Source organism: Octopus bimaculoides, chromosome 9 (assembly GCF_046866305.1).
Source record: "Octopus bimaculoides isolate indiv1 chromosome 9, ASM4686630v1, whole genome shotgun sequence".
Classification (NCBI taxonomy): Eukaryota; Metazoa; Mollusca; class Cephalopoda; order Octopoda; family Octopodidae; genus Octopus; species Octopus bimaculoides.
Window position 1 is genome coordinate 59,179,024 of NC_142936.1, and position 16,538 is coordinate 59,195,561.

Below are 16,538 nucleotides of genomic sequence, written 5' to 3' on the forward strand. Positions count from 1 at the left end.
CAGACAAACAAAACCAGCTCTGTTGTAAAGTTCATCTATCCAGGTACAGAGTTAGATCTAAAGGCTGGCTGACTTAGGCTTCAAATTATCCATGGATGAGATTAATAAAATTATATATTAGTGTGACTAAAAAAGAGAGGAGAAATTTTAATGAGAGAGATGTCACAGAGATTGTATACTACATACTGGAATTGGACCTCTGTTAGAATAGTCTTGCTATAAGAGATCCTCCTCCTCTTGAACCTGAAAGGATGAGAAAGCAAAGTTGACCTTGGTGAGATTTGAACTTAGAACATTAAGAGCCAGAAGAAATACCCTTAAGCATTTTGTCTGATGTGCTAATGATTCTGCCAGCTCACCAACTTTACATATTTCCATCTATCAATCTCTACCTACTAATCTTGGTAGGGTTGCGGGGATGGAGTCCTCAGGTACTCTGACATAGGGAACTATCAGAAGTAGCAATTTTTACACTTTTCCTTTACATATATATGGACAGACTAACTGTGAAGTTAATTTTTTCAAAATATAATTCAAACAAAAAATGAAGTTCAGAATACTACTTACTTTGTGCCATTTGTCATCATTAACATGTATCTTGGGAATGGTCAATGTTGCATGGCTTTGGCTACATCGAATTGTATAGACGAGGTAACCATGGAATATTTGAATTGCCATGATTTCTGATTTGTCGTTTCGCCGATTCATATAAAGCAACAGTGCATCCTTAGATGAAGTACGGAACTCAAATTCAATTGTGCCCCTGAATTATAAAAAAAAAAATAAAAGTTGAATAATTATCTACATCAGGAGTTCTCAACTATTCTTTTGACTGTGTGGTACATTGCAGGTGACACGAAAAAAATTACTAGGTATACACAATTGAAACAGTATAGATTTACAAACGCCACCTGTGAATTATAATTAACATAATTACACTATTAGTAAGCATGGTTGTTGTTTGACAGAGAATTTCTTCATATATATATATATATATATATATATATATATATATATATATATATATATATATATATATATATATTGGAGTGAGATGAACACCATCCCAGCAGTGACTCATGGGAATGCCAGATATGTTTTTGTCCTCCTTGGGTCTTGTCAGTGACAGGTACCCTTTAGTCACATGCCTTGGCAAAATCTGTCATCACTGATATATTGAACAGAGAATAATACATTCACTGATTTGGTGAAAAGCTTGCCAGGCTAAAATAAAGCCAGTGTATGCAATTGAAACAGCATTAAATATAAAAACCATTTGAGTGTCATACTTAACATATATACACTGTTGAAAGGTATGAGATTATGAGGTACATCATCATTGACAAACCTCAAGAAAATGAAATGCTGGGATGATGTTCATCTCGTTCTGATATATATTGTTTTTAACTCTTGTTTATGAAAAGATTTTCTTTCAGTTAAAAACCATAGCATCATGTCTGTCAATGTATATATACTTTAAGATACACAACTGGCATTTATAATTTAATGCTGTTTCAACTGCATACAGTGAGTTTTTCTTACAGCTCTGCAAGCTTTTCACAATATCAGTGAATGCTTTTTTCACTGTTCACTATATATATATTGGAGGTGACTAATTTTTTCTAGGCATGTGATGACAGAGTACACATCATTTACTGAGCCCAAGAAGGACAAAATGTGTTTGGCATTTCTGTCAGTCACTGCTGGGACGATGTTCATTGCACTCTAACATATACTGTATTTTTAACACATACACACATATATACAACAGGCCTCTTTCAGTTTCTGTCTACCAAATACACTCACAAGATTTTGGCTGGCCTGAGGCTATAGAAGAAGACACTTGCCCAAGGTACCATGCAGTGACATTGAACCCAGAGCCATGTGGTTGGGAAGTAAACTTCTTACCACACACCCATATCTGCACCAATAATGTTCCAAATAAATAGAATAACAAATAAATAAATAAAGAATATGGAAGCATATATAAATATTAGTGTGATCATTTTTGCCTTCACACAGCCCATCTAATACCGTGTTTTACTAAAGATGAATTGCTGACTAATATCCACTGAAAAGATGGCCAGAATTTTGTTTTAAACACCTCATATAATGCTTCATAACTTTTTAGGAATCTATTTGATTATGAAAAAAAATGTTTTAATTTTTCGATTTGGTAAAAGAAATTTTGTTTTTTCAATTTTACAAATCTTTCTCTTTAAAATCAGAGATAAAATATGGACAGTTCAAATTTTTTGCTAAAGTCCTAGCAAGAGACCCTTAAATGTGTTTATGGGGAGAAAGATTTTGAAAAATGTCAACATGTCAAGGTGACAAAGAAAGGAGGGCATCAGGTGGTCAAGAGATATGCTAAAAATAACAGCTAATTTTCCCTTAAATCATGCACAAAAAATTTTTTTGTTTGTTTTTTGATAAATGAAAACGTTGGTTATATTTTGCCAAATGGTGATAGCTCTAAAAGGTACAAAAATAAAATAAAAACTTTATGGTATTTTCTTTTCTCAATTTTAATTTATCTAAAAGGTATTCAAGATTATATATTTAATTAGAAAGCATTTTAGATAGATCAAAATGGAATATGTGAGTACTTACTTTTCATAAAATTCATTTTTAAAATCAATTTCAAACAAACTGCCAGCTACAGGTTCTATTTTGACACCACTTGTACCAGAAGCATCGATGTTTGACTATAAAAAGAGATAACATTAAAATATTTTAATAAAACCACCTTTTATATCAAATCATTGAGACTGACTAATAAATAAAGTATGTGATAATAATAATGACAACAATAATAATAATAATAATAATAATAATAATAATAATAATAATAATAATAATAATAATAATAATGATAATATTAGGTATAATAAAAAAATATTCAAAATACATAACAAAAACACCAGGACTAATGAGTATATATAGCACTAATAGGCACTGCACACATCATACATAAAACACTAAAAATAAGAGCATCACAACAAACCACAGCACACACTCAAGGCATACAGAGCTGTGCTTCTTGGTAGTACAATGAAAGCACGTGATAAAAATAAGACTACTGAATAATAATCTTTTCTACTCTCGGCAAAAGACCTGAAAATTTTGGAAAGGGGGCCAGTTGATTAGATCGACCCCAGTACAATTTATCAAGCCCAAAAGGATGAAAGCAAAGTCGACCTCGGTGGAATTTGAACTCAGAATGTAAAGACAGATGAAATGCTGCTAAGCATTTTGCTTTGCATGCTAACGATTTTGCCAGCTCATTGCTTTTGATAATATAATAATAATAATAATAATCTTTTCTACTATAGGTACGAGGCCTGAAATTTTGGTGGAAGAGACCAGTTGATTACATCAACCCCAGTGTTTCACTGGTACTTAATTTATTGACCCTGAAAAGATATATATATATAATATATATTATATATATATTATATCTTTAGGCCATATATATAATTAAGATATAATATATATATTACATTTATACATATATTATATATTATATTTATACATATATTATATATTATATTTATCTATATATATAAAACACAGGATGTGTGTCTATTAGTGTTTGTCATGTCTTTATAACTTGAGATCCACCCAACTGATTTTAATGAAATTTTACACATGCATTACATAGGGTCTATGGAGTGTTATGGACCAAAAAATTTCCAGCTTCTTGCCTAATGCGGGTCCAGAGGCAGATAAACCACATTTCTTAAGCATTTTCGCAGCGTTAAAGTCTGTAACTTGAAGACTATCCAGTCGCTTTCCTCCAATTTGCAACACGCAATAATCAGGCTCCTCAAATTGCTGTTGACTAAAACAATTTTTGATGCCAACTATACCCCACCACCAAATGTAGATTAATCAGATTTGAGTATACTGTACTGGTTTTTATCTTTGTCTAAGGCCATTTTCCGACGATAAAATATTGACACTACTTATGCATGAGTAGCGTATAATATTTCATGAAAATCTTTTTTGCCCAGTTTGGCAGAGGAAATGAGAAGAACATTAAAAGTTTTGTTGGCACCTTGCTGATGTTTCATGTTACCATCCTGTGCACCACAGGGCCATGTGTGTGTGTGTGTGCAGCTGGGTAAAGGCACAACAAATCCATTCACCCATTCTCCAGAAGTGCCCTGTTGATGTTTCTATTTGAAAACAAATGACACAAGGATTAAGAATATAGTCATTTAAATCCATTCCAGTGCTTAACTGATAATTCCAGTGCTTAACTGATAATTATTTTATCAACCTCAGAAGGATGAAAAATAAGCTGACTAATAATATATATATATATATATATATATTATATGCTTGTAATATAATATGTGACAATTATTCAGTTGCCATGATAAAATTCCGAGTTTTGGATGTCGAGGCGGAAACTTGCACAGGCATCTCTTCAGTTATCGAGGCAAGTAAATATGCTATGAAAATGACCGTTAAACAAAGGGAAATTACTATGTAACTGACCGTTATTAAGACAAAAGAGTTATTAGAATGACCGCTAACTAAGGAAAAAAACTGAAGGAGAGGAAGTAAAAAGTAAAAGGTAAAGGAGTAAGAAAGCTCATAGCAATTGCATGTGCGTGCATTTACATTCATAGACATGCGAGCACGCACACCCACGTACATGTGCCTATATGTATATGTTCACTCAGACTCACATGAAACACACACATGTGCACCCACACGTGTGTCAAATAGATGCACATATATATGCAACCATGCATGTACACATATAGAAATCCAAACACACGCGTGCACACACACGCATGCACACACACACATGCCCATACCCATAGATGCATAGTTATATTCAAATACACATGCACACACACACACGTGCACATTACCATATGTGCACAGTTATATTCAAATGCATGTCTAAAAAACATACATGCTATATGTGCATATGCTCACTTACACTTGCGTACTTGCACACACGCATGAGTGCAAGTGAGCATATACCAAATCTGCTTACAAGGCTTTGGTTGGTTTGATGCTATAGTAGAAGGCACTTGCCCAAAGTGCCATGCAGTGGGACTGAACCTGGAACCATGTGGTTGGGAAGCAAGCTTCTTACCACCCAGCCACTCCTGCCCCTATACACAAATATTGAAAAGAAAAGTTTCCTCTCTTAATATGAAGCTAGTGGACTATAGAAATTATAATATTAATTTATCCTATTTCATGAATTTAAAAGCAGCAACGAATTGTTAGCTACCTCAAATTTCATGATTGTTACAAGTGATCTAATTACTGATAAATGCAAGACAAACATGTAATTATAGAGAAACTTGGAGTAGTGAAAGTATGAAATTATAGTTTCCAGCAAATAAATAAATAAATTCTAACAATTTTGTTTTTGACTTTTCACTTCCTCTTTCATTTATATGCTCCAACACACACACACACACACACACACACACACACACACACACACACACACACACACACACACACACACACTTATACACACATGGATGTACAAGTGTGTGTATCTATAGGTACATGAATATTAATGTTGCAGTTACATGAAATAGTTACAGCTTACAGATGAAAGCTGTAACTATTTCATGCAGGTCAAATGAATGATCAAACTTGAACTGTCTGTAGGTTTTGCTTTTCTATTGGAGATCAATATATTAACCAATGGTGATAGAAGTATTGATTTCAGATAAGGTAGAAATTAGAGTTGTGATATTCATATTTTTTCCAGTGTCATTAAGGTAACAACTGACACAAAATGGCTTCAATTGTACAATAGTATAGCATATATTGTAATCTCTCTCTCTCTCACAAAGAGAGACAGAGAGAGAGAAAGAGACAGACAGAGACAGAGACAGAAATATATACATTTCCCTTGTAAAACATTATTACACACCTTTTCCTTTGAGCTGTATTATAAACTCTATCAATAAACAAGAAGTAAAGGTTCTTATTCATTTCATCTCACCTTCCTTCTTTTCTTTTTAATTATTCTTTTAAGGAAGGAAATCCTTTATAGGTGCGGACACACACATATGAAGCTCGCGTCTGAACACGATCACAGTCCATTGACTAATTCCACAAAAGGAGTTCTAAACATAACAGACTGTAGTAATCTGTAGTTGGCAGAATATTAGACTATTTGAAAAAATAACTGTGAACATAAATTACACTCTTATATGTTTTGAGTTCAAATACCACCAAAGTCAATTTCACTTTTCTTTCTTCTGTGGTCAACAAAATAAATATTACTCAAGTATTGGGTTGATTCAATATTTCTATAAAGGATACTCAATATGACTGGAATTATATAATAGAGGTCTAAGACTGTATAGTAAAGAAATTAATATAAGTTCTTGAGATTAATACTACAGAGTGCTTCACAATAAAATGCAAAACTTGCTGTCTCCTCTCTCTCTGTTTTCTGTTGTTACTATTATGGTCTCTGTTCCTCAGAACTGGAGGGCATCATGCTTCCACCATTCAAGCAACCCTGATCCACTTGTTTTTCTTCCTCTCGTCTCACATGGTGCATTGAACCCTGTCCCCCTTTGATCCCTGATTAACCATAGTGCTCATTCTTTGCCTATAGAATTTTTCCCTGTTTGTGTCTTTCCTTCAACAGTTTAAACAGAATAATATTGGTTTCTGATTTAGGTGCAAAGCCAACAGTTTTGAGGGAGGTTATAAGTCGATACCATCAATCTCAGTATGTGATTGGTACTTTATTTCATCAACCCCTAGGGAATGAAAAGCAAAGTTGACCCTGATAGTATAAGGATGTAATGAGCCAGGACAAATTGCTTATTACAATTCTACCAGCCATAGAACAATAATCCTTTCTATTATAGGAACAAGGTCTGAAATTTGGGGGAGGGGGAGAGTCGATTACATCGACCCCAGTACTCAACTGGTACTTAATTTATCGACCCCGAAAGGATGAAAGGTGAAGTTGACCTGGGTGCAATTTGAACTCAGAACATAGCGATGAGCATAATACTACTAAGCATTTCATCCAGCATGCTAACAATCCTGCCAGCTCACAACCTACCTAAATGGAATAACAATGGCAACAAACTCGCTGGTCTTGGAGAGCCTGGAGAGGTATTAGACAATATTCCATCCTCCAGCACGTGCAAAGGACATGCCTGTATGGGTGGCTGTGATTTTACTTTGCTTGATGTGTAATCACTACAACTCCCAGTTCCTTGTCATTTCCTCAGTAGGGGTCAGCGTCTGAAGATGTTTTCTCACCACTTTGCCCCACGCCTTCCTGGGTCTACACCTTCCACGGGCTCCTTTCACAATTAGGGATTGACATTTCTTTAAGTAGCTGTCCTCATCCACATGCATCACATGGCCATACAAGTACAGTCTTTACTCTTGCACATAACATCTGATGACTTTCATACTGTTTTCCTCTTAAATCATTTACAATGAAAACCATTCAGAAGGCAATTTTGCATGGTAGCCAACACAGTTTCACATGAGCAATGCAACAATCCTGCATGACTATTTTTTTTTTGTTGGCACTCCGTCGCTTACGACGTCGTGGGTTCCAGTTGATCCAATCAACAGAACAGCCTGCTCGTGAAATTAACATGCAAGTGACTGAGCACTCCACAGACACGTGTACCCTTAACGTAGTTCTCGGGGATATTCAGCGTGACACAGTGTGACAAGGATGACCCTTTGAATTACAGGCACAACAGAAACAGGATGTAAGAGTGAGAGAAAGTTGTGGTGAAAGAGTACAGCAGGGTCCGCTACCATCCCCTGCCGGAGCCTTGTGGAGCTTTTAGGTATTTTTGCTCAATAAACACTCACAACGCCCGGTCTGGGAATCGAAACTGCGATCCTATGACCGTGAGTCCGCTGCCCTAACCACAGTGCATTTTTTATCATCCAGTTTTAAAACCACTGAACAAAAGTAGAATTATACCTTTGTACAATTACATACAAAGCTCTTTATATAATTAAATATATTGGTCAAAGATCTTTCAACACTACTTTACAGCCATGCCCTTCATCAACATTTGTATGTACACGTATATATATATATATATATATATATATATATATATATATATATATATATATATATATATATATGTGTGTGTGTGTGTGTGTGTGTGTGTGTGATTTTATGATGTAAAAAAAAAAGAGACAGAGAAAGAAAAAGAACTTGGAAATTCTTTTTCTCATCGAGCTATAGAAAAAGTGAGTGAATGTATGAAAGCTGGCGATTTTTCAAGCAGGTTAGAAATAGTCTAGGAACTCCATACAAGCAATACATATTTAAAAATTAACAGTTTAACTGTTAGGGAAATGTGGTGATGATAGGTCGGGTGTTATAAATTGAGGGTGGAGACATGCACAACAATAATTAACTTTTTTTAATACCACAGTAACCGTTATTTGTATGATCTCTCCCTCCCGCTCTGTGTGTGTGCATTATGTATATACATTCATATATATATATATATATATATATATATATATATATATATATATATATATATATATATATATATGTATATATATATATACATACATGCATATATACAATATATATATATATATGCACGCACACACACACACACATGCACGCACACACACACACACACACACGTATATATATATATATATATATATATATATATATATATATATATATATACGTGTGTGTGTGTGTGTGTGTGCGTGCATATATATATATATATTGTATATATATATATATATATATATATATATATATATATATATATATATATAAAGAGAGAGGGAGAGACAGAGATATATGCACATACATATACATACATGCATACATATATGCACAGAGACACAAACACACACAAACATATATGCATACACACACACACACACATACACACATACATATGTGTGCGTGTGTGTATGTGTGTGTGTATGTGCGTGTATCATCATCATCATTTAACGTTTGTTTTCCATGCTGGCGTGGGTTGGATGGTTTGATAGGTGCTCACTAGCCAGAGAGCTGTCCAGACTCCAATTGTCTGTTTTGGCATGGATGCCCTTCCTAACACCAACCATTTTATAGAGTATAGTGGGTACTTTTTACATACCATTGGCATTAGTGCATTTACATAGCACCAGGGTGAATGCATTTTACATGACACCGACGCAAGTACATTTAATGTGATACTAGCACGTGCAAAGGACATGCCTGTATGGGTGGCTGCGATTTTACTTTGCTTGATTTGTAATCACTACAACTCCCAGTTTCTTGTCATTTCCTCAGTAGGGCTCAGCGTCTAAAGTCGAGTGCTTCTCGAGTTTTAGTTATGCACACATACAGACAGACTGACAGGCAGCAGACAGACAGACATTCTGAATTTTATATATATATAGATGGGAGAAATAAACCAGTTACTGGTTTAGGCTGGAGGAGTCGGCATAAATGTAGAAGAAAATGTTCAAAAATATATTTTTTAAACGGCCCACTACGTCTGCACGTCGGATGTTGACAGAGAAAAGCAACACAAGTGAAAAGGACGTACTCAGTGAATATATTAGATAGACGCTCAGAGTAAGTTTAAGATGGAAAAAAAATACGTGTCTTATTTGTCAATGGAGCACGGGCAATCGATTTAATCGACTAGCCACGCTCCCACAATTTTTTTCAAACCTTGTCTTTGTCATTATCGTTATCATCATTATTATTTCGTTTATAGTTTGAAGGCGTAAAATGCTGCACCTTAGCTTTTAAAACTGTTTCACAAACAGGGATCGTCGGAGTTACATTTTACTTCGGTACGTTTACTTCAATACTTGAGGTAGACAGAAATTACTTTCCCTCAAAATTTGTTGCGTTTACTATTATTTTTAGCATTGCTCCTGTTACCGTGAAAGTGCGTGGCTTAATGGTCAAGGTGTTGCATTTACTATCGTAGAATTTTGTTTTCGATTCCCGGTCCAGGCAGTACATTGTGTTCTTGTGCAAAAGCACTTCACTTCACGCTGCTTCGTCCACTCAGCAATAGCTGGGAAGTTAATCCCGTGAGGGACTGAAATCTTATCCCAGTGGGGTGTGTTGTAATCTCAGTCATGGAAATTAGGTTAAGTTCTGGCCTTAGGAGTCATCGAGCTTATGACAGATCAAAGTCTAAGTCTTCCTTTATTACTAGTGTAGTAAGAACTTGTAACAAGAAAGGGAGAGGCATGAATACGCCGCTTTAACAGACAACAGCTTAATATTCATTGGACACAAGAAACGAATTCAGGAAGCAGATAAACAGAATTTTCTTAAAAAGAATTTTGAAAAAGGTAATCAGAAAGAAAAGAAATTACTATGAAGTAAACAGTTATACTCGTAAATACAGATAGTCAATTTGATATTCGAAAACGTAAATTTCTTTCTCCTAAACCAAACAGAGAGCAACAACAAAAACGATGCATATACGCACATACACTTGATGTCAAACGGAAGAAAAGGCATAAAAAAACAACAACGTAGTATTAGCTTCACCCACACTCTACCACGTAGGCAGTTTCTGTACAAGAACCGATTGGCCGAGAAGAAACCTGCTTTACGGATATTTGTAATTAAGAACTGCGATTATCTTCCGGAGTTTTTATTCAAGAACAAAGAAAGCTTAAGGTTACATATCTACGCATCACAAAACAACGCTGCAGGTTTCTTTATGTTAACAACAACAACAACAACAACCCTTTCTACTATTAGCACAAGGCTTGAAATTTTGTGGGAGGGGACTAGTCAATTAGATGGAAACCGAAGGGATGAAAAAGAAAGTCGACCTCGGTGGAATTTGGACTCAGAACATTGCGACGGGAGAAATACCGCTAAGCATTTCGTCCAGCGTGCTAGCATTTCGTCCAGCGCGCTAGCGTTTCTGCCAGTTCGTCTTATTAATAATAATAATGGTTTCAAATTTTGTCACAAGGGCAGCCATTTTGGAGGAGGAGATGTGTCGATTGTATCGACCTCAGAGTTCAACTGGTACTTAATTCATCGACCCCGAAAGGATGAAAGCAAAAGCTGACCTTGGCGGAATTTGAACTCAGAACGTAGTGGCAGGACGAAATACCGCTAAGCATTTCGCCCGGCGTGCTAACGATTCTGCCAGCTCGCCTTATTAATAATAATAATCCTTTCTACTATAGGCACAAGGCCTGAAATTTGGGGGAGGGGATTATCGATTACATCGACCCCAGTGTTCAAATAGTACTTATTTTATCGACCCCGAAAGGATGAAAGGCAAAGTCGACTTCGGCGGAATTTGAACTCAGAGCGTAGAGCATTTCGCCCGGCGTGCTAACGATCCTGCCAGCTAGCCTTAACAACAACAACAACAACAACAACAACAATAAAGATGTATACTTAGCTGATGTGTAGGGGATATTTTTTCTCTCGAACAAGCTAAAAGTTACGAAATGGTGTTCTTGTTTTATAAAATAGAACAAGGCAAAGAGATGGCCGAACAAATGTATTAAACAACCCGCCTATAAACGAGTGTCGCAATACAAGGAGTGATACAATACAAAAGTCACAAAGATATTTGGCAATGATATTAATTTCTGTTTTTTGGTCGAGAGAGAGAGAGAGAGAGAGAGAGAGAGAGAGAGAGAGAGAGAGAGAGAGAGAGAGGGAGAGAGAGGGAGAGAAGAGAGAGAGAGAGAGAGAGAGAGAGAGAGAGAGAGAGAGAGAGAGAGAGAGAGAGATGAGATAACAGCAACAACTGCTGGTCCCAGAGGCTCTTGTTTCAATCGCACTTCAAGTCGTACCACCAGTTGCAGCTCCGAGAATAACCGAAAGACTTGCTTTGTCGTGAAATCCACAAAATTGACACCCAAGTCATGGACGATAAGAAAACCAAGGATCTCTTCTCAACATTGCCATATAATCTTCTAGTGATAATGAAGAAGATGTGGAAAGAGAATAGGATGGAAACTGTTAGGGACAGTAGAAAGCGCGACGGAGACCTGCCTATAAAAACAGATGTCAACTCTAAAGAAAAGCAAATGAAACGTACAAGAAGGGATCTTATCCGACTGCCAAAGTTTTTTCTTATGGAACTGATAGACGGCTTCAAACAAGACATTGAGCTGACAAATTGCTAAATGGGGAGGTGGAAATAAAACTGGAAGATTAGAATATTCATGAGAACCACAGCAATGAAGAATCATAATTTGAAAATGACTTGCCCTGAAGATGTGGAATGCTAGTGTCACGTCCAACGCAAAAATGCTTTAAAAACGTCTGCGAGTACACAAAATCCCAATACGAGAATTGGTTGGTGGAGAGAGTTGCATGTTGCTCTTACTTGACCTAGCTGGTCGTTTTTCACTCACATGTAATGTGTTATCTTATATATTTTTATTTCCTTAAATTAAATATTTGAAAATAAACATCAAAGTTTTTATATTGTCGTGTGTTTTCACAGTATAATCTGTTGTAATATAATCGTCAATTATGCGGCAAGCTGGCCGAATCGTTAACACGCCGGGCAAAATGCTTAGCGGCATTTCGTCCGTCTTTACGTTCTGAGTTCAAATTCCACCATGGTCGTCTTTGCTTTTCATCTTTTATGGGTCGATAAAATAAGTACATAAGGGCGGACGAAATGCCGCTAAGTATTTCACCCGGCGAGCTAACGATTCTGCCAGCTCGTTGCCTTTATGTAAGTATAAATAATCCTTTCTACTCAAGGCACAAGGCCTGAAATTTTGGGGGCGGGGATTAGTCGATTACATCGATCCCTGTGTTTCACTGGTGCTTAATTTATCGGCCCTGAAAGGATGAAAGGCAAAGCTGACCTCGGCAGAATTTGAACTCAACATGCAGACGGACGAAATGCTGCAACGCATTTTGCACGGCGTGCAAAGAGAGAAACTAGAAACAGAAGAGACCTGTCTAAATGTAAAAAAAAAAAAAAGTTCTTAGTTTTTGTCACATCCTTTCAGATTCAATAAAATAAGTATCAGATGGGCACTGGTGTTGATTACAATTGACTTACGCCCTCCCCGAAATTGCTAGCCTTGTGCCAAAATTTGAAACCAATATTTCTTGAATAGATCAAGGTGGTGAGTTGGCAGAATCATTAGAATGCTGGGCAAAATGCTTAATATTTCGTCCGTCTTTACGTTCTGAGTTCAAATTCCGCCAAGGTCAACTTTGCCTTTCATCCTTTCGGGGTCGATAAAATAAGTACTAGTTGAATGATGGGATTGATATAATCGAATTGCCCTCTTGCTCGAAATTGTTTTTAAATCAATATTTATGTAAAATACCGTAGATGTGAAGGAAATTATAATGCAAAACGATAACAAATTGTAAAATTTGCCGATATCAAAGATCCCAATACTTGACAAGACGGAGAGAGGCAGAGAGAGAGAGAGGGGGTGGTAGATCTATTGAATCGACTACACACTTTTCGTTGCATATCTGTGGCCTTCTGCGAATGTAAACTTTTCTTATTTCTATTGTCTATAAACTTTTTCTTATACTGGCTTGATACGTGTGCACGTATGCGTACCCACACACGTATGTGTGTATGTGTATACGTGCGTGCGAATGCGCATGTGTGTACATATGTGTATGCATATATACATGTACGTATATATATATGTACAGATGTATATATATATATATATATATATATATATATATATATATATATATATATATACATACACACACACACAATGTATTTATTTATATGCATATATGTGAGAATGTGCGTGTATGTGTATGTTGTATATAGGTAATTATGTGTGTATGTGTGTGTATATACATATATATATATATATATATGTATTTACATACACACACACATACATACATACATATATACATATACATATATATATCTACATACATACATACATACATACATACATACACATACATATATATACACGCACATACATACATACATACATACATACATACATACATACATATATATATATATGTATATATATATATATACACACACATACATTCATACATATACACATATATGTATATACTAAATTACAAATTATGCTTTATGGACGGAATCCAAAGAGTGTTGGCGTGGGAGGGTTTTCCATTTGTAAATCTGGCGAGTTGTCAGTGCGACCGAGAAACGTGCTAGAGTACGATAAATGCTATCAATAGCTGCTACCATCGAGATGCCGATTCTACCACCAACATGACTCTTAGTAAACAACACAAGGCAAAACAAAAACACATCAATTCTAAAGTAAACATACATTACATACACACGTACGCAGGCACACACACACGTACTCAGGCACACACACACACACACACACACACACACACACACACACACACACACACACACACATTATTCAGAGAGAGAGAGAGAGAGAGTAAGTGAGAGAGAGAGTAAGTGAGAGAGAGATATGGTGAGTCTATGTATAGATACATGTGTGCGCGGCGTGTATTTATATATGCATGTATACATACATACATACATGTATACATGCATACATACATACATACATACATACATACATGCATACATGCATACATGCGTACATACATACATACATACATACATGCATACATACATACATACATACATACATAAACATAAAAGGTAAAGACCCCCTTCGGGTCATGAATGACCATGAAATTGCACCTTGAAAGTTCCTCTCCTTGGTATAATTCCGGACAAGGTTATTTATGGAAGACCAGCAGTCGCCCATGCATACCAGCCTCCCCCTCTCCACGCCACCAATGTTATCCAAGGGAAAGGCAAAAGCTGATACAGCTTGGCACCAGTGATGTCGCAACTCATTTCTATAGCTGAGCTGGAGGAACGTGAAATAAAGTGTCTTGCTCAAGAACACAATACACAGCCCGGTCCGGGAATCGAACCTACTACCTCTTGGTTATGAGCCTGATGCACTAACCACTGAGCCATACAGCTTCATATACGTATGCCTACATACATATTTACACACGCACAAACACATACACACATAGCTACATGCATACACACACGTCCTGAGTATGAATTTAAACTGCATCCGGTAGTGGTGACCTGATTCAAGAATTCCGGGGTTTTGAGAAGTATGGAACAACTTCTTAGCCCCTATTGCTCTCAAGTCTACCCTGACCTGGAGTAGTAGTTCCTGTTGAGGTCCCAGCTATGGGTTAATTAGCATGTAAAGGGCCCCTAATTCTCGTTAGACCTTCATTTCAGGACAAAGCAAGCTCGTACAAAAATTCGTACGGAAAAAAAAAAAAAATTCCTCCTGAAGTGCAGTTAGTTTCTGATCCTTTCAACCCCTGTTGTGGTAAGTGTGTCATAGTTGATTGCGCTGAAAAGTGGTTCCATGCTGTGCAATACTTTATCCACTCAAAACAAATCCACGCACAGAAACTTCTTGGACTCTCGCAGCGTTTTGCACGGGCTTACCGTGTTAAAGAAATGATCCCACTCGGTCATGAATTGACTTCCACCATATACATGTATATATGTAAGAGCAGGCAATGCTGTGTGGTAAGAAACTCGCTTCCCATGCACATGATTCAGGGTTCAATCTTACTGCGTGGTACTTTTGGATGAGAGTCTTCTTCTATAGCTTTGGGTCGACCAAAGCCTTGCGAGTGGATTTGGTAAATGGAAACTTAAAGAAGCCTGTCATATATATATATATATATATGTGTGTGTGTGTGTGTGTGTGTGTGTGTGTGTGTATGTATTTGTGTTTGTCCCACACCGGTGTTTGTGTGTTTACATCCCCATAACAGCGGATCGGCGAAATAATTCCGATAGAATGAATACTAGGCTTAAAAGAATAAAGAAGAAGATAAGTACTAGTGTCGATTCATTCAACTAAAAATTCTTCAAAATGTTGCCCCAGCTTGACCTCAGTCTGATGACTGAATCAAGTAAAAGATAGAATATGAAAGATTATATATATATATATATATATATATATATATATAAGAAAATTAGACAGATCAATGTATAAAGTATATTAAATACACGAGATACAAAATATGTATATATGTATACATATAAAAAAGGTCTAACTTACACGGTATAGATGATATAGAAAATTGAAGGGGTGGAAGAAAGGTAATGGATCGCCGAGCCCCCATAAACAGCTGTTGGATTTGCAATACCCTTCTTCCGCCCTTTAATTTTCTATATCATTTATACCGTGTAAGTTGGACCTTGTTTTATATGTATACATATATACATATTGTACTCTGTGTAAGTTGGATACTTTGTGGAGGTGCAATGGCCCAGTGGTTAGGGCAGCAGACTCGCGGTCATTGGATCGCGGTTTCGATTCCCAGACCGGGCGTTGTGAGTGTTTATTGAGCGAAAGCACCCAAAGCTCCACGAGGCTCCGGCAGGGGATGGTGACGAACCCTGCTGTACTCTTTCACCACAACTTTCTCTCAATCTTAGTTCCTGTTTCTGTTGTGCTTGTGAGTCAAAGGGCCAGCCTTGTCACACAGTGTCATGCTGAATATCCCCGAGAAC

At 36.5% G+C, this 16,538-nt stretch overlaps 1 protein-coding gene across 1 annotated transcript in view; it reads right to left on the minus strand.

Annotated features, from left to right (window-relative positions):
- Nucleotides 1-16,538, minus strand: part of LOC106877246 (laminin subunit alpha-2) — a 46,690-nt gene that overhangs the window by 3,715 nt on the left and 26,437 nt on the right. Inside the window, exons 3-4 of the mRNA XM_014926107.3 lie at nucleotides 2,614-2,708; nucleotides 568-763 (exon numbers count right to left, since the gene is read on the minus strand). Of these exons, the coding sequence (XP_014781593.1) occupies nucleotides 568-763; nucleotides 2,614-2,708 (291 nt within the window). The remainder of the gene's footprint in view (nucleotides 1-567; nucleotides 764-2,613; nucleotides 2,709-16,538) is intronic.